Here is a 21899-nt window from a genome sequence, read left to right on the forward strand (position 1 = left end):
CTCCACGTACACCTCCTCCTTGATTGGTCCGTTGAGGAAAGCGCTCTTCACATCCATTTGGAACAACCTGAAAGAATGGTGAGTAGCATAGGCTAACAATATGCGAATTGACTCTAGCCTAGCCACAGGAGCAAAAGTCTCCTCAATGTCCAAACCTGCGACTTGGGCATAACCTTTTGCCACAAGTCGTGCCTTGTTCCTTGTCACCACCCCGTGCTCGTCTTGTTTGTTGCAGAACACCCACTTGATTCCCACAACATTTTGCTTGGGACGAGGCACCAGTGTCCATACTTCATTTCTCTTGAAGTTGTTGAGCTCTTCCTGCATGGCCAACACCCAGTCTAGATCTAGCAAGGCTTCTTCTACCCTGAAAGGCTCAATAGAAGAGACAAAGGAGTAATGCTCACAAAAATTAACTAATCTAGAACGAGTAGTTACTCCCTTGCTTATGTCACCCAAAATTTGGTCGACGGGATGATCCCTTTGAATCGTCGCTCGAACTTGGGTTGGAGGTGCCGGTTGCGCTTCTTCCTCTATCACATGAACATCTTGTGCTCCCCCTTGATCACACGCCTCTTCTTAATGAACCTGTTCATCGTCTTGAGTTGAGGGATGCACCATTGTTGAGGAAGAAGGTTGATCTTGCTCCTTTTGTTCCTGTGGTCGCACATCTCCAATCGCCATGGTGCGTATTGCGGCCGTTGGAACGTCTTCTTCATCTACATCATCAAGATCAACAACTTGCTCTCTTGGAGAGTCATTAGTCTCATCAAATACAACGTCGCTAGAGACTTCAACCAAACCCGATGATTTGTTGAAGACCCTATACGCCTTTGTATTTGAGTCATAACCTAACAAAAACCCTTCTACAGCTTTGGGAGCAAACTTAGAATTCCTACCTTTCTTCACTAGAATGTAACATTTGCTCCCAAATACACGAAAGTAAGACACATTGGGTTTGTTACCGGTTAGAAGCTCATAAGAAGTCTTCTTGAGGAGGCGATGAAGGTAGACCCAGTTTATGGCGTGGCAAGCCGTGCTTACGGCTTCCGTCCAAAACCGTTCGGGAGTCTTGAATTCGCCAAGCATTGTCCTCGCCATGTCTAGTAGCGTCCTGTTCTTCCTCTCTACCACACCATTTTGTTGTGGTGTGTAGGGAGCGAAGAACTCGTGCTTGATTCCTTCCTCCTCAAGATACTCCTCTACTTGAAGGTTCTTGAACTCGGACCCATTGCCGCTCCTTATCTTCTTCACTTTGAGCTCAAACTCGTTTTGGGCTCTCCTTAGGAAGCGCTTGAGGGTCCCTTGGGTTTCAGATTTATCCTGCAAAAAGAATACACAAGTGAAGCGGAAAAAATCATCAACTATAACAAGACCATACTTACTTCCTCCTATGCTTAGATAGGTGACGGGTCCAAAGAGGTCCATATGAAGTAACTCCAGGGGTCTTGATGTTGTCATCACATTTTTGGCATGATGAGAGCTTCCCACCTGTTTACCTGCTTGACAAGCTGCACAAGGTCTATCTTTTTCGAAAGTTACATTAGTTAGACCTATCACGTGTTCTCCCTTTAGAAGCTTGTGAAGGTTCTTCATCCCCACATGTGCTAAACGGCGATGCCACAGCCAGCCCATGCTAGTCTTAGCCATTAAGCATGCATCTAGACCGGCCTCCTCTTTTGCAAAATCAACTAAGTAAAGTTTGCCATCTAGTACACCCTTAAAAGCTAATGAACCGTCACTTCTTCTAAAGACAGACACATCTACATTTGTGAATAAACAGTTATATCTCATATTACAAAGTTGACTCACAGACAACAAGTTATATCCAAGCGACTCAACTAAGAACACGTTAGAAATAGAGTGCTCGGATGAAATAGCAATTTTTCCTAACCCTTTCACCTTGCCTTGGTTCCCATCACCGAATATGATTGAATCTTGGGGATCCTTGTTCTTGACGTAGGAAGAGAACATCCTCTTTCCCCCGTCATGTGGTTTGTGCATCCGCTGTCGATAATCCAGCTTGAGCCCCCGGATGCATAAACCTTCTTTTCCTTTGCCATGAGGCAGGTGTGATGCTCGTTAGGGAAGAGGGACGACTTGTTGAAGGCGGTGGCGGCGAGTCCTTCGTTGTCGGAGTCGGATGACGAACAATCCGAGTCCCACTCCTTTCCAAGGTGTGCCTCGCCCTTAGCCTTCTTGTAAGCCTTCTTCTTTTCCCTCTTATTCCCTTGTTCCTGGTCACTATCATTATCGGGACAGTTAGCGATAAAATGAACAATCTTACCACATTTGAAGCATGAGCGCTTCCCCTTTGTCTTGGACTTGTTGGGATGCTCCTTGCGACCCTTTAGCGCCGTCTTGAAACGCTTTATGATGAGGGCCATCTCTTCCTCATTGAGTCCCGCCGCCTCAACTTGTGCCACCTTGCTAGGTAGCGCTTCCTTGCTCCTCGTTGCTTTAAAAGCAACGGTTTGAGGCTCGTGGATTGGGCCATTCAATGCATCGTCAACGTATCTTGCTTCCTTGATCATCATCCGCCCGCTTACAAACTTTCCAAGTATCTCCTCGGGCGTCATCTTGGTGTACCTAGGATTCTCACGAATATTGTTCACAAGATGTGGATCAAGGACAGTAAAGGAACTTAGCATTAGGTGGACGACGTCGTGGTCTGTCCATCACGTGCTTCCATAGCTCCTTATTTTGTTGACGAGGGTCTTGAGCCGGTTGTATGTTTGGGTTGGCTCCTCGCCCCTGATCATTGCGAATCTCCCAAGTTCGCCCTCCAATAACTCCATCTTGGTGAGCATGGTGACGTCATTTCCCTCATGAGAGATCTTGAGGGTGTTCCAAATCTTCTTGACGTTATCCAAGCAGCTCACCTTATGGTATTCATCCCTGCACAAAGATGCTAGAAGAACAGTAGTAGCTTGTGCATTTTTATGAATTTGCTCATTGATAAATGTAGGACTATCAGTACTATCAAATTGCATTCCACTCTCTACTATCTCCCATATGCTTGGATGGAGAGAGAACAAGTGACTATGCATTTTGTGACTCCAAAATCCGTAGTCCTCTCCATCAAAGTGAGGAGGTTTACCAAGTGGAATGGAGAGTAAATGAGCATTTGTATTTTGCGGAATACGAGAATAATCAAAAGAAAAGTTTGAATTGACCGTTTTCTTTTTCTCGTAGTTGTCGTCGTCCTTTTGGGAAGAAGAGGACTTGTCGCTGTCGTCGTAGTAGACGATCTCCTTGATGCGCCTTGTTTTCTTCTTCTTCCCATCTTTTCTTTTGTGGCTTGAGCCCGAGTCGGTAGGCTTGTCATCTTTTGGATCATTGACGAAGGACTCCTCCTTATCATTGACCACCATCCCCTTGCCCCTAGGATCCATCTCTTCGGGTGATTAGTCCCTTTCTTGAAGAGAACGACTCTGATACCAATTGAGAGCACCTAGAGGGGGGTGAATAGGTGATCCTGTAAAACTTAAAACTTAACACCACAAACTTGATTAAGAGTTAGAACAATGAAATCAAGTGAGTAGAGAGGAGAGCTCTTGTGAAGCACAATAGACACAATAAGGACAAGAACAAGAGACACGAGGATTTATCCCGTGGTTTGGCCTAGTACAAAACTTGCCTACTCCACGTTGTGGCATCCCAACGGACGAGAGTTGCACTCAACTCCTCTCAAGTGATCCAATGAACAACTTGAATACCACGATGTTCTTCTTTACTTTACTCTTTTCCCGTTTGCAAGGAATCTCCACAACTTGGAGTCTCTCGCCCTTACAATAAGAATCAATATGAAGCACAAGAGTAAGGGAGGGAAGCAACACACTCAAAACCACAGCAAATACGCACACACAAGATCAAGACTTGAGCTCAAGACAATATCTCGAGGTTCTCACTAGAACGGAGCTCAAATCACTAAGAATGTCGAACAAGTGCGCAAGAATGAAGTGTGAATGATCAACAATGCTCAAAGGATGCTTGGTGTTCTCCTCCATGCGCCTAGGGGTCCCTTTTATAGCCCCAAGGCAGCTAGGAGCCATTGAGAGCATTTTAAGAAGGCAATTCTTGCCTTCTGTCGCCTGGCGCACCGGACAGTTCGGTGCACCACCGGACACTGTCCGGTGCGGATCTCTTTCCTTATTTGGCGAAGCCGACCATTGCAGATTCCGAGCCGTTGGCGCACCGGACACTGTTTGGTGCACGCCGGACAGTCTGGTGCCCCCTTCTGACCGTTGGCTCTGCCACGCGTCGCGTGCGGATTCCGCGGCGACCGTTGGCCCGGCCGACTGTTGGCTCACCGGACAGTCCGGTGCACCACCGGACAGTCCGGTGATTTATAGCCGTACGCCGCTCTTGAAGTCCCGAGAGCAGCCAGTCCGTCAGAGTCAGCCTGGCGCACCGGACAGTGTCCGGTGCACCACCGGACAGTCCAGTGCACCACCGGACAGTCCGGTGCACCCAGACCGAGCTATCTTTGGCTGAACAAGCTATCTCTTTTCTAACTTGATTTCTCCTGTTTCCAGCACTTAGACACAAATCATTAGTCTCCAAAACAATGTACTAAGTCTTAGGAACATACCTTTTTACTTAATTTGCACTTTGTCCATAACTTTGCATAAATTAACATAAGTCCACTTGTGTTGGCACTCAATCACCAAAATACTTAGAAATGGCCCAAGGGCACATTTCCCTTTCAGCTGGCTATGCAAGAGGAGCTCAACAACTTCACAAGGAATGAGGTATGACATTTGGTTCCACGTCCTAATCAAAATGTTGTAGGTACCAAATGGGTATTCCACAACAAGCAAGATGAGCATGGTGTGGTGACAAGGAACAAAGCCCGACTTGTGGCCAAAGGTTATTCACAAGTCGAAGGTTTAGATTTTGATGAAACTTATGCACCCGTAGCTAGGCTTGAGTCAATTCGAATATTACTTGCCTATGCTACTTACCATGGCTTTAAGCTCTATCAAATGGACGTGAAAAGTGCCTTCCTCAATGGACCAATCAAGGAAGAGGTCTATGTTGAGAAACCTCCCGGCATTGGAGATAGTGAGTATCCTAACCATGTTTATAAACTCTCAAAGGCGCTTTATGGGCTCAAGCAAGCCCCAAGAGCATGGTATGAATGCCTACGATATTTTCTTATCACTAATGACTTCAAAGTCAGTAAAGTCGATCATACACTCTTTACTAAAATCGTTGCAAAGAATTTGTTTGTATGCCAAATTTATGTTGATGATATTATATTTGGGTCTACTAACAAATCTACTTGTGAAGAGTTTAGTAGGATCATGATACAAAATTGAGATGTCAATGATGGGGGAGTTGAAGTATTTCCTAGGATTTTAAATCAAGCAACTCCAAGATGGCACCTTCATCAGCCAAACAAAGTACATTCAAGACATTCTTAAAAAGTTTGGGATGAAGGATGGCAAACCCATCAAGACACCCATGGGAACAAATGGGCATCTCGACCTCGACACGGGAGGTAAATCCGTAGATCAAAAGGTATACCGGTCGATGATAGGATCTTTGCTCTATTTATGTGCATCTCGACCGGATATTATGTTTTCCATATGCATGTGTGCAAGGTTCCAAGCCGATCCTAAGGAAGTTCACCTTAGGGCCGTGAAGAGAATCATGAGATATTTAGTTTACACTCCTAAGTTTGGTCTTTGGTACCCCAAGGGATCCACTTTTGATTTAATAGGATATTCCGATGCCGATTGGGCAGGGTGTAAAATTGATAGGAAAAGCACATCAGGGACATGTCAGTTTCTGGGGAGATCCCTGGTGTCTTGGGCTTCAAAGAAACAAAACTCAGTAGCTCTTTCCACCACCGAAGCCGAGTATATTGCCACAGCCCATTGTTGTGTGCAATTACTTTGGATGAGGCAAACCCTTAGTGACTATGGCTACAAATTGAGCAAAGTCCCTGTCCTATGTGGCAATGAGAGTGCAATCCACATGGCAGATAATTCCGTTGAACACAGCCGCACTAAGCACATAGACATTCGGTATCACTTTCTGAGGGATCACCAACAAACGGGGGATATCGAGATAGCTTATGTTAGCACCAAAGAACAATTAGTAGATATCTTTACCAAGCCTTTAGATGAGAAAACCTTTAGCAAACTTAGGAATGAGTTAAATATTCTTGATTCTTGGAATTTTGATTGAAACATTGCACACATAGCTCATTTATATATCTTTGATCATATTTCTTTCATTTTGGTACAACTGCACATTTCTTGTTTTTCTTGCACCAAAACTACGACTAATGTGTTCCCAAGCATATTTCTATACTAAGTCGTAGATTGAAAGGGAAATGAAGTATGCGATGAAGACAAGGCTTCCACTCCACTCTACCGGTATCATTTATTCTTCGTCGTTACTCACATCACTCTTAAATTGGTATAATCTTTCACTCATATTTACATGTACCAATGGGGGAGAAAGTAAAAAGGGCTCTCAGGTCTCCGTTTTTGGCGATTAATGCCAAAGGGGGAGAAGATATTAAGCCGAAAGCAAAAGGACCGCACCACCACCTATTTTTAAATTGTGTTTCGAAAATTTTTAATTGGTATATTTTCAATTGGTATATTTAAAGATAGATTTTCAAAATTGGCATCTAAATTACGAACATACTTCCAATTGGTATCTACTAAAACCCTCTTGAAAACCAAGAGGAGAATTTCATTCAGGGGGAGTTTTGTTTAGTCAAAGGAAAAGCATTTGAAACAGGGGGAGAAAATTCAAATCTTGAAAATACTTCGTGCAATCATATTCATATAGCTTTTACTATTTGCAAAAGACTTTGAATTTTTTCCAAAAAGATTTGCAAAAACAAAACAAGTGGTGCAAAGGTGGTCCAAAATGTTAAATGAAAGAAAGCAATCCATGCATATCTAGTAAGATTATAAATTGGTTTAATTCCAAGTAACATATGCACTTACCTTACGCAAACTAGTTCAATTCTGCACTTATATTTTTTCTTTGGTTTGTGTTGGCATCAATCACCAAAAAGGGGGACATTGAAAGGGAAATAGGGTTAACCTTTTCCCAGTATTAATTTTGGTGGTTGAATGCCCAACACAAATATTGTACTAACTAGTTTGCTCTAGATTATATGTTATAAAGGTGCATAAAGGTTCAACACAAACCAATAAAAGATTGAAGTTAGGGATGAAATTCAAAGGAGCAAAGAAACCGAGTGTGCTCTGGTCTGGCGCACCGGACTGTCCGATGTGCCACCGGACAGTGTCAGGTGCACCAGAACCATACAGAGTCCAACTAGCCACTCTCGGGTTTCTTCAGGCGCACTCCACTATAATTCACTGGACTGTCTAGTGTGACAGCGAAGCAACGGCTACTTCGCGCAACGGTCGACTGCAAAAGCGCGGTGATCAGATGAACAGTCAAGAACAGTGCGCAGAGTCAGAGCCGTAGGACAGAGGTGCACCGGACACTGAACAGTGCCTGTCCGGTGTGGCACCGGACTGTCCGGTGCCACTAGAAGACAAAGCCTCCAACTGTCAAAAGCTCCAGAACCCTAACAATTGGGTGACATGGCTGGCGCACCGGACAGTGTTCGGTGGTGCACCGGACTGTCCGGTGCGCCCATCGAGAGCAGCCTGCCCCAACGGTTGTTTGGTGGTTGAGGGCTATAAATACCCCCCCAACCATACCACTGCAAGCATCCAAGATTTCTGAGTATCACATTCAATACAAGGGCTCTAGCATGCACACGTAGACACAGTTCAAAAGATCAAAGCCTCTCCAAGTCCCAAATTCAACTCAAGCACTAAGTGACTTGTGAGAGAGTGATTTTGTGTTCTTTTGAATTCTTGCCTCTTGGATTGCCTTCTTCCTTTCTCATTTCTTTTCTCAAGTGATTTGTAATCGAAGCAGGAGACACCTAAGTGTGTGGTGGTCCTTGCAGGGTCTAAGTGACCCGGGAGATTAAAGAAAAGGCTCACCCGGTCTAAGTGACCGTTTGAGATAGGGAAAGGGTTGAAAGTGACCCGGTCTTTGTGACCACCTCAACCGGGACTAGGTTCTTTAGAACTGAACCTCGGTAAAACAAATCACCGTGTTCATCTGCTTTATTTCTTGGTTGATTTGTTTTCCCCTCTCTACCGGATTTGGATTTACTTCTAACGATAACCTCGGCTTGTAGCTTGTGTTTAAAGCTATAAATTTCAGATTTCGCCTATCCACCCCCTCCTCTAGGCGATTTTCAGTTCTACCGCATACAAACTCTCAATCAACAAGCGGTTTAAGTCAGAAACGACTTAAACCGGCACAACATACCTGCACGCTTACATAACTTAGGGTGATTACTATACCCTACCAACGGAGCAATCGACTTAAGTCGGAAATGTCTTAAGTCGATGCGACATGCTCACGCTTACATAACTTAGGGTGATTACTTACCCTACTAATAGAGCAATCGGCTTAAGTTAGAAATGACTTAAGTCGATGCGACATGCTCACGCTTACGTAACTTAGGGTGATTACTATACCCTACCAACGGAGCAATCGGCTTAAGTCGGAAACGTCTTAAGTCGGTGCGACATGCTCACGCTTGCATAACTTAGGGGTGATCACTCTACCCTACTAACGAAGCAATCAGCTTAAGTCGAAAATGCCTTAAGTCGGTGCGACATGCTCAAGCTTACATAGCTTAGGGTGATTACTATACCCTACTAACGAAGCAATCGGCTTAAGTCGGAAACGCCTTAAGTCGGTGCGACATGCTCACGCTTGCATACTTGAGGGTGATTACAACACCCTACTAACGGAATAATCGGCTTAAGTCAGAAAAACCTTAAGTCGACACAGCGTGCTCACGCATACATGAACTCTACGATGTGCCATCTCGACAAGAAATACCAACTCAATGAAAAGTGTTTTCTGTTCGAACGAATCAAAATTTGTCTTCATTACACAATTACTGTGCAGGAGCGTTCTCGCAAGGGACCTTGCCAGCAGGATCACCAGAGGGAGAAGGTTTACTCATACCAGCGGACGAAGACCTTTATTGAATTGATTATTTCAAAATCAACTCAAAGCTCGGGGGCTACACCCAACGGATTCACAAAACTTTTAAGCCAAGTGCTGATTTCTAAAGCATAAGATGAAGACCTTTAAATTGATTATTTCAAAATCAACTCAAAGCTCGGGGCTACACCCATTGGGTGCACCTTCGATGCATCCAACAGATTCACAAAACTTTGAAGCCCAGTGCTGATTTCTAAAGCATAAGACGAAGACCTTTGAATTGATTATTTCAAAATCAACTCAAAGCTCGGGGGCTACACCTGTTGGGTGCACCTTCGGTGCACCCAACGGATTCACAAAACTTTGAAGCCAAGTGTTGATTTCTAAAGCATAAGACGAAGACCTTCGAATTGATTATTTCAAAATCAACTCAAAACTCGGGGGCTACACCCATTGGATGCACCTTCGGTGCATCCAACGGATTCACAAAACTTTGAAGCCGAGTGCCAATTTCTAAAGCATAAGACGAAGACCTTTGAATTGATTATTTCAAAATCAACTCAAAGCTCGGGGGCTACACCCATTCACCCAACGGATTCACAAAACTTCAAAGTCGAGTGCTGATTTCTAAAGCATAAGATGAAGATCTTTGAATTGATTATTTAAAAATCAACTCAAAGCTCGGGGGCTACACCCAACGGAGTTATAAACGTTTCAAGTCATACGATGAGCCCGTAAGCAAGAACCAGGAACCTTTGAATCGATTATTTCAAAATCAACTCAAAGATTGGGGCTTGTGGGGGACAGATATCCCCCGGCTCCACTCGGGGGCTACACCCAACGGAGTTATAAACGTTTCAAGTCATACGATGAGCCCGTAAGCAAGAAGCAGGAACCTTTGAATCGATTATTTCAAAATCAACTCAAAGATTGGGGCTTGTGGGGGACAAATATCCCCTGGCTCCACTCGGGGGCGAAAACTCTGCTCGGGGCCATATGTCAGTCGTTCCTCAGTGACGTCTCATCGTGTGTCGGGCAATGGAAACGACAGAAATGGGCCGACCCTGGAGTGCGAAGGGCCCACGCCCGGATTACTCACGTCTTGGGCGTGATCACGTTGAGGCTGGTCGTTTTTCCCGCACCCGACATCCTCAAACGCCGGAGATAGCTCAGAGCGGAGGCGCCGGGTTTTCCTCGGGATAGCGAAGCTAGGAGATAAGCAGAAAAAGGGTGATCAGCGTGTACGCGGGAAGCACCCTACGGTCGTGTATATAAAGCCAAGGGGGATCCCCATCACTTTCATCTCATTAGCACCTCACAACTTGGTAGACATCGCTTGTAAACACTTCACACATACAAAGCCACCCTAGGAAGTAGGGTATTACACTCCTCAAAGTGGCCCGAACCTGCTGAAACTCGCTTGACTCTCTCTCTCGTGCCCTCGGCACGAACCATCGAGTTACAATCCACGACACCGTCCTACCCAAAAGCACCATGAGGGTACCCCCGGGTGTGCGGTCGGACACTAAACACCGACACCTATCTCATCACTCTCAAGTAGATCTTTCGCTACCTTCGCGGCTCCATCGACTATGACCTCCTCCTTCGACCCTCCTCGATGTCGAAGCTTGTGGTCTACACCGACGCCGACTAGGCTGGTTGCCCCAACATGCGAGGGACTACTTCCGGTTACGTCGTGTTCCTGAGCACCAACCTCGTCTCCTGGGCCACCAAGTGGTAGCCTGTCGTCTCTCGCTCCAGCGTCGACACCGAGTACCTCATTGTGACCAACGGCGTGGCCGAGGCTTCCTAGCTTCGCCAGCTTCTCCAAGAGCTCCATAGCCCCCTCCAGCGCATCACCCTCATCTACTATACGACAACGTCCGCGCGGTTACCTCTCCACCAATCCTGTGCAACATCAGTGCACGAAGCACGTGGAGATCGATCTACACTTCGTTCGCGAGTGCGTCGTCGTCGATGACGTTCAGGTTCGTAGCTTCCCGACTACGTTGAAGTTGGCCGACATATTCTCCAAGGGGATGTCATCGAGTGTGTTCTCCGACTTTCGATCCGGTCTCAACATCTGTGCAGTGGTTAGAACCCCGTTAGGGTTAGAGTTTTGAGGCTAGTCCCCTTGTAATACGTGCATACCCTTGTGTAATGGGCCATGCACATGTACTATTGGTCTATTAATACATGTCCCAACCTTAGTTAGGGTTAGGGTTTCATTCTCCAACTAACACCATGAATTTGAAACACAGATGATGATGTCAACAGAAGTGGTTGTGCTGGGCTCTTCAGAAGGTAGTTGTGACATGCATGGAAGCCAGAATAATGGCAACATCTATGGTAACAGCGATTTAGCGAGAATAATGGCACATGAGCAACTGAGTGATGTTACCCCAACTCTACCCTAGTATTCATCGAAAAAGGTTTTTTTACATCCATACCCATACTTTGGACTCTCTCCTCAATGCTACCCCTAGTTTTACCTCGTCCTCAGTTTATTTTCTCCATCCACAATTGAACTAGCATCAGTGTCGTCCATCCATGCTACGTCCGTCAAACATCTTTCACCGTCTAGTTGGGCTGTCGTTCCAAAACAAAAAAATGCACAAAGTAGAAGAACGCGTTGCGGTAAAGGGGATCAAACACAACATCTCAGTAAATGTCAGTTAACACATGGAAACGATACACCACTACAAATACATCAAACTTCCTACTCTTGATTTAATAAGAGCATCTCCAACAATGACTCAAACTAATGCCTCAAATCGAAATATAGGGCTCTACACAGGAAAAACCACTCCAACAGTGCCTCAATTCAACAAATTTTGTTAAAAAATTATAGGCCACCCTCTCAAGTGTCTCAAATATACTACACCGTAGTGGGCTGCCCTATAATCTAGATTTGAGACTTTACTGTTGGAGCGGAGTGTTTTGTTGGTGCCCTAAATTCTATAAAATTTACTTATTTTTAAATTATAAGGCATTTTTATAGGTCGCGTTGTTGGAGATGCTCTAACGAAACTATTTCACTTGATATGTCCAGCCGCTATTATCTATAATTCAAAAGAATTATTGCACACGTTCTGGTACAAATTATTATTTAAACCGTAGGTATCTAAAATAAAGCCGTCCCAAACAGGCCTTGAATGTTCTCACTTTTCCAGTGCCTGACTTGTGGCTAGATAGTACTAGTAAAGACCAATCACTAACTCGACAAAACTTGCATAAGTTGGTTTTCAGTTTTGCATGTATTTTACCTCAAAATGGTCATAAGTGAAAGAATGGTAATTCTGGTCCATGTGAAATGAAATCAATGCTGTTGAAACATTGTACAGGCACAAGTTCCTTTGTGTGATTCTCATAAAAAGTTTTCATCTATCAGTACCGGATGTTTGAGCATATCCAAGAGCTCTCTACAAAATAACTCCTGAAAATCAGTTTTAATAGACATCTAAAAACTTAATGGTGATAGATTTTAATCCTTTCTCCAACAAATCCCATAAAGCGACAGATTGTTTCTGGAGAGTCCAAAAAACACCTCATTTGTATTAAGGGTCATGAAAAAGTTGGAAGCGCTTTAGATGACATGTTTTTGTGTTTTTCCAAAAAAACTTGATTTATTAGAGACTTCTGGAATCTCTTAGAGATGCTCTTAGTTTGTACATCTGTAAGCTAAATTCTCTGTTGAGATTGTCATTCTATATATTTGGTTATTGTACTGATCCTGCGCCACATCTGTTCAGCAGGGCTGCCTCCGCCTTCACGCCCGTGTGGAAGCTCTCAACTAAGAGGTCCGTGAGCGAGCCGGCCGAATTTTTCCTTTTTCAGCCCTACTTTTGAAAAATATTTACGTTTGGACCCTTAGAAATTTTATTTGTGGCGCCGAGGTAGGCGCCGAGGTATGACGTGGCAGCAATGGCTACCTGCGCCTAGGGCTGACCTGGCATCGATGTGGCGGCGACGCGGCCTCGTAGCTCGGCGCCTATAAAACAGCCGCGCTGCTGGCCGAGAGCAGCACAATTCCTCTCATTTCAAAACTTCGTCAAATTTATTTGGATTCAAAGATTCGAGGTGGTTTACTTCGTAGACCAAGGTATGGTACCCAACTGATTTGTTTTGTATATTGGGTTGTTAGTTTCATAGTTGCTCATAGTTTCATAGTTTGATAGTTTGTGTAAACTTATTATATTATCATTTCCATTATTAGTTTCATAGTTGCTCATAATATATATAGTATCATTAATATGATGAGTATATTTTATTTGATAGTTTGTGTAAACCTGTTATAAAGCATATTAGGTACAAGTGATAATTATAATCGTTTATTAGATGAAAGACATGTACCGAGAGGCGTTGTGGCAGAAAAGAGGTCGTCCTCGGGAGTTATATCCGGACGTATCTAGTAAGGATGCTCCTGTTCCTCCTGAACTCCCCGTGCCTAACTGTGACTGTTGCAGACTGGCTTGGGTACAAGATTAGGTGAAGCAACAGAGAACAGACGCGGAGAAGAAACCGCACGCGCGGTTAAGTCCTAACTCGGCGCCAAGATCTGTGGCGCCGAGCTAGGTGCCACGCCTGCAGCCATGGCCACGTCAACACTCGGCACCATAGACTATGGCGCCGAGCTGTGTTAGCTCGGCGCCATAGCCTATGACGCCGAGCTAAGGGTCCAAATTTGAGATTAAATTTTTTTTAGATCTAAACGTGATTTTAATCCTGTTAAAAAGCTAAAATGCAAAAAAAAAAATTCGGGCGAGCCGGGATCTGCCGAGTGCCCACGCTTCGTTTGTGATGGCACTCATCACCGTCTTGTCCTCCATGGGCCCATGCCAGCTCGGAAAGCTTTTTGTCGTCATCTGATGACGAGGCAGCAACCTGATGGGTTGTTCCATTATTACTACTACCCAGTACCCACCAGCGCCAGTTCTTCTTTATTATGGCACCGGTAGGTTGAGGCGGTACGAGCACGCAGTGGCGAACCTAAGATTTGATCACAGGGTATGCGATAGAAAAAATGTCTTATGCAATTTGGTAAACCATTAATAATTCGGTAAAACCACATTCTAATTCGGTAAAACCATATAGAGTACGACGATAAATCTTGATACAAATTGTTCAAATGAAATACATATAATTTAAAGTATAGCTATAGAAGAGACTTACAATATTACTTGTTGATCCTCCTCTTTTCTAATGACATGAATGACTCAATTATATCACATTCATCAACTTAGAAGAAAATATCTCGCTCAATAAACGTGAGTAGACAATCATCCAAAATAGTATCACCTAGCTTATTTCTTGATTTTGATTTCACTATAACCAATGCAGAAAATACCCTTTCAACACTCGCAGTTGCCACCGGTAAAAGCAATACCAATTTGAGAACCAGTAGACGAAGAACCTACGAGTATATCTGATAATCTGATATATATTGAAGATGATATAATCTGATTTAGAGAAGGACTGAACTCACTGAAGGGTGGCGGCGGCAGGGCACTAGGGCGGCTCTCAGACTCTCAGTTTCCGGCGCGCGCGGTGGGCTACGGATCTGCAGCGGGTAGCAAGCAGAAGCTAATTACGTTTCACTAATTGGGCTATGTACGGACCTGCGCGCGACGGGCCAGACCAAGGAGCGGCGTGCTCTCTGCTGTGTCATGGGTGATGGGCCTTAGCGTCCACTCGTCGTCTCGTCCAGTCCAGATATATTTTTCTTTCTTTTTCCATTTTAGTTTCTACATACAACAATACTATTATATAATATGTAAATATTCACTGATTTTGCAGGGTATGCGGGTGCATACCCAGCATACCCTGTGCATCCGCCACTGCGAGCACGGAGAACGCTGTACAACCATAATAACGTTGGAAATGGATCTGATAACAAGGAAACACAAGGTTCGTCACCACTGTGTGTGTTCATCTTGAGAAATGACACCGGAGGAATGACTACTTGCAATGATCACCGGCAGATCAAACAGAAATCTTGAGGCCCATCGTCTCATATGTTCTTTGGGAATTCTAGTTTAGTGCTTGGTGGCCTATCCAAGGCTATGGCCAGCAGCTAAGCTCGTGCATATGGTCGTGCAAAGTGCTCATTCCGTTCTCAAATATATGACGTCGTTGATTTTTTTAAAAACTTTGATCACTCATCTTATTTAAAATAATTATTTAAAAATGTAAATTTTTAAGTCATGTTCAAACAACCTTAAGTGATAAAACAAATTATAACAAATAAATGATAGTTCACATTTTTTCTGAATAAAACGAATAGTCCAAATTTTCAAAAAAAAGTCAACGACATTATATATTTAAAAACATAGGTAGCATTATTTTGCACTATAGATTGCACCGTTTACGGGTGAAGATTGAAATGAGACATTGTGATAAGTAAGCTGAAAAATGGAATACATGTCCTGGCTACTAGTAACCTATATATACTAATCTTGGACCAACTGCTAATCTAGCAATATGATACTGCTTGTTTTAGATTTTAAAGTATAATTTTATGCTTGCGATTAGTATTTTTCCCACATTATGATCTGATAATTACAAGAAGCCCCAGGGCTTCCAATAGTTACAGAAAGCCCCAGCCACCATCTGGTCCGCGCCCAACGACTAGGTGCATGCGGCCGAGCGTGTCCCGCTGCCATGTACTATAGGTCAAACCTTCCCACACGCATCAATCAAACCTCCGGTCAAACATCGAACCCCTCGCGTGGCACGCAAGCTATAAATTTTGGTTATGTTTTTAGTGCAAATAGCGTAAATAGTTCACAAAAATAGCGTAAATAGTTCATAGCAATAACATAAAAACATCTCCTAGACATTGGACCACGTCCACACGAGCAGACGCATGCATGCAGATCCTATTTTTTTATGTTAAATCCGATATTTATGGCAAATCGTGGGAGTTTTCATTGCATGTGCGTAAATTTTAGATGACATTTTCGTTTTCACTACATACACACAAAAAATGGATGTCTCCATAAATATAAAATCGCTTCAGTAGCCATGCAGTTAGACTCGTTAGAACTACTTTATGATATATATCAATAATAATTATACTACACGGTGTATGTATTCATGCAGATCGATACACTACGTAAAAATTTGTTTCCTTCTGCATGCGCATAAATTTAGGATGGTAGTAATGTGTGATGAAAGGAAATGGATTGGCATGTATGGAAACAAAAAAATTTATTTAATTGTTTTATTTTCTCCATAAATATAGGATCACTCAAACAACCATGTAGTTAGCTTCGTTAGAAATAGTTTATGATATATGACAATAATAATTATGCTACAAGGTGTAGGTATTTATGCAATACAGTACATGCGTAAAGATCGGGCATGTAGTTCACTAGTGGACGGATCACCATGTTCAAGCGTAAAAACCATCGATTTTGAGCGTAAACACATGCAGTTATGAGTGTAAATACTGATCCAACATTCATGCGGTTCCTTTTTTATGCAGATACGATAATTATGGCAACCACTAGGCACATGATTATGGTTTCTATTTTTATGCAGATATGAAAATTATGGCAGGTCATGTGAGTTTCTATTGCTTGCGCATAAATTTTGAATGTCATTTCTGTTCCCACGGCATACACATAAAAATTAAATGGCTGATATCGCGCAAAACATAAATTGTCATAGAAAGTTGCATAAATACCTACACCATGTATCACAATTAATGAAAAACAATCCTAATATAGGCTCAACCAACAGCCGCATGCATAAACAAAGGATTGGAGGAGGTCATCGCTGAAGGATGCCACCAAGACCACCAGATCGGAGGAGTTGATCAGTGAAGGACGCCCGAACCGTCGTACAGATCGTCGACCCTCACAACCTGCGCCTCGCGCGACGCTGTCGCCGTCGGAGCCACCTGCGCCTGGCGTGACCACTGCCGCCGAAGACGGCCACGCCTCGCGCGACCACTGGAGGGTGCAACACTGTCGTGCGCACATGGGGAGCCGCCACACGAGCCTCTGCCCGCTTGCTCCTCCCCGGGCCGCGACCGGCGCTCGCTCCTCCGAGGCCACCATTGCCGTTGCGCGCGATTTCGGGGTCGTCGCCATCGACGAGTGAGGGGGCGCGGATGGCTTGCTCGTGCCTCCTGGGCCGCCTACGCCGCGCACGCCTCCTGGATCACCGTCGCCACTCGTTCCTCGGGGAACCGCTGCCGTTGCTCGTGCGTCAGGATGGTGGCATCAAAAAATAAACCCTAGAGGTCTAGAACTCATTTTATAGACACCGGAACCTGATTAGGTTGGACCGCGTAGCTTAGTGTCTGACGTGGGTTTCTCTAGTTATTGGAAGTCCAGATCTTTATATATATATGAACTACAAAACTTATTGAAGGTGTTGTTGTCCCTTTCTGTTAGAGAGCGTATGTATGTCGCTTAATTCTTTCATCATCTCCTTGTTATCTATTATATATATTCTGAGGATACCTAAGCTACTATCTGCTTTTTTTAGTCTACAGAGAACACTATGATGAAAGTCACTATTCTAAAACAAAGATTGAGGTTTATTAGTTTGAGGATGTTCAGAAAAGACATCCCAACAGTTCTGCTAGAGGCCTGTTTATATAAAAAATTTAAAAAGAACCAAAATGTTTTTTTTTACCTTTGGTGACCGGCCAGGCAGCACACGCAGCCCTGCCCTTGCTCTGCCTGCCCGAGCGGTGCAGGCGCAGCCTCAGTACTCTCACTCGCTTCTCCATCTACGGCAGCTCCGTCCCCAGCTGCAGCAGCTTCCCTGGTAGCGGTGAATATCTATCTGTTCGTGGCCGCCTCATCTCCGGTCTGTACAGCCATTCGAATGAGGTGCACTCGTTCGGCGGATTTTTGGAAGCAAGTTTGTGCAATATTTCAAATAAATACTAATTCCCAGTCAGAGATGGAATGGCTCCGTCCCAAGGACCAAATGCATTGCATCTCTGTTAAATTGTGTGGGCACTGGGCAGCGGTGGATTAAATTTAAATTGACGTCGCTATAAATTGTGCGCAACGTGTGCTTCGGAAACAACCGTACCGGCTGAGTGTTTAGACCGGCCGACGCCGATCTAACAACGACCGACCGAGCGTTAGGTCCCTAGCTTTCCGAAACACGCGTACGACTATAGTATATATAGAGTTATAGACTGACTCCAAAAAACACAAGACCGAGTTAGCAGCAGCAGACGACAGCCCAATTTCTCTAAGCGGCGCCAGCTCAGCAAACAAACCATATATATATATGCATGATGATGGCTTGATGCCGCAACGAATGATGACGGCGTTTTTTTTTTGTTTAAATTTGCGTCCCCCAACGAACGCCGAGACTCAAAAAACTCGACGAACCGATGAACAGAAGAGCGTGGATGTGACCGTCCACCGGATTGGCAGCACCTTATGTAGATCACTCCAACGTCTTTCCCGCTCGCTGGATGTACGCGTCTACACAGCGACCCGCCAACCTTCTCTGCTCGCCCACCATGCATACTTACAATACTACAGTGGATCGAGTATATAAGCACACAGCACAGCTCCCAGGCTTCCATCGTATCCCCTCTCATTAATTCCAGCTCCAACATCTCTCTCCTAGCTACATCTCTCCACTGTCTGTTTGCCTGTCGAGGCCGGGCGCCAGCAGCAACAATGGCGAGGATGATCAGCCGGCCGGCCGTCCTCCTCTCCCCCCTGGCCATGATCGTCGTGGCCGCCGCCGTCATGGCGCTGGCACCGGCGCCGGTGGCCGCGACCAAGTACAACATCACCAAGATTCTGGCGCCCTACAAGGAGTACTCCAAGTTCAACGACATGCTGTCCAAGACGCGCCTCGCGTACGACATCAACCGGCGCCAGACCATCACCGTGCTGGCCGTCGACAACTCCGCCATGTCGGCGCTCGACCACTACTCGCTGCAGACCATCCGCCACATCCTCGAGCTGCACGTTCTCGTCGACTACTACGGCGACAAGAAGCTCAAGAAGCTCGCCCATGGCTCCACCGCTTCCTCCTCCATGTTCCAGGTATAAAATGTGCTCTTATATATGGCATGCATACAGTTAGAGAATTAGCATATAAAAGTAGGCCTGTGCATACTTCGACTAGGAATATAAAACTAGAACTGTATCCGTTTCAAAACATATCACTAACGCCCTTGGATCCTTATAATTGAATTCCATTGTAATGATATTAATAATTTAGGCAAAAGACCAATTAAGATCAAAAGCATGTTCTTATTTGGCTTCTCATTTACCCTATAGATTTTGTGTCCCCGTCTGTGAATTACTTGGTTTCAATAGCTAGCTAACTTAGCTTTATATATATATGCTGTCCATAAGACTAACAACTTTTCCCTACAGTTTTTTGGAAGTGGCCAATAGTTTGTATTTGCCTAAATATCTGCCATTACCATGGATTAGTATGTGAGGAATAATATTGTATTGTTGGCATAATTTGTTAGAGTTGGTGAGAAAGATACAAGCTATACTGGAGAAATATTATTGCAGGTCTATCTGAAAAATAGCAAAGCATGTACACTGTCTGAGAAATATAATTTTTTTCTAAATTAAAGGAGGGTATATACAGCTTGTCCAGTACTCCAGTCTGACTTATGATTGAACAACCTGTGTTCCTATTGCTTGATTCTAGTTAGTTGAGAAGGAGATTGCGTTGATTGAAACCTCCCATTTTTCAAACTCAATTGGGAGCTCCTTTATGATAAAGCCATGACATGATTGCTGTTGAAGCCCGTTGGTTCGCCGATAGGGATGGTTGGTAGGCTTCGGCTTGGAATTTCATTAGTGCTGGGAATCTGGGCCGGGCTTTTCGGGCCAGCACGAGCACGGCCCGAAAATAAGAGCCCAAAGCACGGTCCGGCACGAAATAATATGGGCCGGGCTAGCACGGCTCGAAGTCGGGCTTGGGCCGGGCCTCAATTTCCGACCCGTCGGGCCCCCAGCACGGCACGCATAGATGGGCCGGGCTTGGGCCGGCACGGCCCAATTGAGCCCAATCTATTTAATTTCTTTAATTTAGTAAGATATCGACTGTATATTGTTGTTATATTTGGAGTTTATGTGGTTAAATAATGTTATAATTGTTTAATATCTTTAATTTAGTAAGCTATGAATTTTATATGATTATAATATTTTGATTTTATGTGGTCAAATATACGGGCCGGGCTTGGGCCGGCACGGCCCAACGAAGGCACGACGTGGTTTAGGGCCGGGCTGGGCCACTGTTTTTACACTTCGGGCTGGCACGGCACGGCCCAAAAAATGTTTGGGCTTTCCTGGCCCGAACCCGTTTGGCACGAAGCACGATGGGCTTGGGCCGGGCTGGCCCGGCCCGGCCCAATTCCCAGCACTAAATTTCATGCACCCAGTTGCTGTCAACTTTTAGCAAAACTTATTTCCTATTCTCTATATATAATATAATAGTGGATGAGTGCATGATCGATTTTCCCGAAACCGCATCATAATTCTGATGCAATCACCGTGAGAAGTTTTTCCATTTGCTGCTGACACTGTCGGTCCCCCATGCGCATGCATGGACATGTATACAGGCTACCGGGTCGGCGTCTGGCATGTCGGGGTACGTGAACATCACCCGGAAGGACGGCAAGGTTAGCTTCATGACGGAGGACGCCGACGACACCGCGAAGCCGTCCCGGTACGTCAAGTCCGTCAAGGAGTTCCCCTACGACATCGCCGTGCTCCAGGTGAGCTCCATCATCTCGTCCGCCGAGGCCGAGGCGCCGGTGCCGCCCCCGGCGCCCGTGGACCTCGAGGAGCTCCTATCCAAGAGGTACTGCAAGTCCTTCGCGTCCCTGCTCTCCGCCAACGCCGAGGTGTTCCGCGCCGTGAACGAGACCAAGGACAACGGGCTGACGCTCTTCTGCCCCGTCGACTCGGCCGTCGCGGCCTTCGCGGCCACGTACAAGAACCTCACGGCCAAGGCCAAGGCGGCCATCCTCCTCTACCACGCCGTGCCGGACTACTTCTCGCTGCAGCTGCTCAAGTCCAACAACGGCATGGTCACCACGCTGGCCACCGCCAGCGACAAGAAGATGGACTACAGCTACGACGTCAAGAACAAAGGCGAGACGGTCACGCTGCAGACCAGGGTCGTCACGTCCAGCGTCACCGCCACCGTTGGCGACATGGAGCCGTTGGCCGTGTATGCCGTGAACAAGTTCCTGCAGCCCAAGGAGCTCTTCAAGGTCGTCGAGGCGCCCGCGCCCGCGCCGGAGCCGTCCAAGAAGAAGAAGGCTGGTCGCGGCGGGAGTGACGACGATTCCTCGGACGATTCGGGAGATTCGACCGCCGATGCTGAGAAGGGCGACGCAGCACCGGCTCTGCTCGTGCGATGGCTAGTCACCGCGGTCGCGACAGCGGGAGTTGCATATGCCCTGATGGGATAAACTTCTATCAGTCACCTGAATTATATTCGGACTTTCATTTGATTTGAGTATTCTTTTTCTTTCAGTGTTAAATTTGTTTTCACTTATTATAATGGTGCTCTCGATCGGTTAAGGTATATAAACTATAAGAGTTTATTATAAGCTTTTTATCCAGGCCAATCATGCAGAAACAGATATATAGTTCAAACACATTGCTTCCAACGCAAAGACCTGCTTGTACTTTCTGACCTATGACTCAGAGCGCGATGCTCCAACCGTGTCCAAATTATGAACCTTTATTTTGACGTCAAGAGCCTGTTCTTTTTTTAATGTAAATGGCAGAAGAAAAATGAGTACCGCAGAGACGATCTTTGTCTAATGCTAATTTCTTTGCCGAGAGCAAATCCTCTAGCACTAGGTAAAGAATAATACTCGATAAAGAGGTGGTAGGCAAAGAAAAACACTT

At 45.2% G+C, this 21899-nt stretch overlaps 1 protein-coding gene and 1 long non-coding RNA gene across 2 annotated transcripts; one reads left to right on the plus strand and one right to left on the minus strand.

The window, feature by feature from the left end:
- Nucleotides 1–14319: 14319 nt before the first annotated feature.
- On the minus strand, nt 14320–14854 carry LOC109940822 (uncharacterized). Its single transcript, XR_002263517.1, has 2 exons — nt 14507–14854; nt 14320–14434 (listed from the first exon to the last, which is right to left on the minus strand). It is a non-coding gene; the product is annotated as an uncharacterized lncRNA (long non-coding RNA).
- Nucleotides 14855–18215: 3361 nt separating this feature from the next.
- LOC100274054 (Fasciclin-like arabinogalactan protein 2) lies at nt 18216–21661 on the plus strand. The gene is made up of 2 exons (XM_008652899.3): nt 18216–19055; nt 20597–21661. Exons 1-2 carry the CDS (start codon nt 18681–18683, stop codon nt 21452–21454), a joined length of 1233 nt encoding a protein of 410 aa, XP_008651121.1. The 5' UTR covers nt 18216–18680; the 3' UTR covers nt 21455–21661.
- Nucleotides 21662–21899: the final 238 nt, after the last annotated feature.

Source organism: Zea mays, chromosome 7, assembly GCF_902167145.1.
Source record: "Zea mays cultivar B73 chromosome 7, Zm-B73-REFERENCE-NAM-5.0, whole genome shotgun sequence".
Lineage (NCBI taxonomy): Eukaryota > Viridiplantae > Streptophyta > Magnoliopsida > Poales > Poaceae > Zea > Zea mays.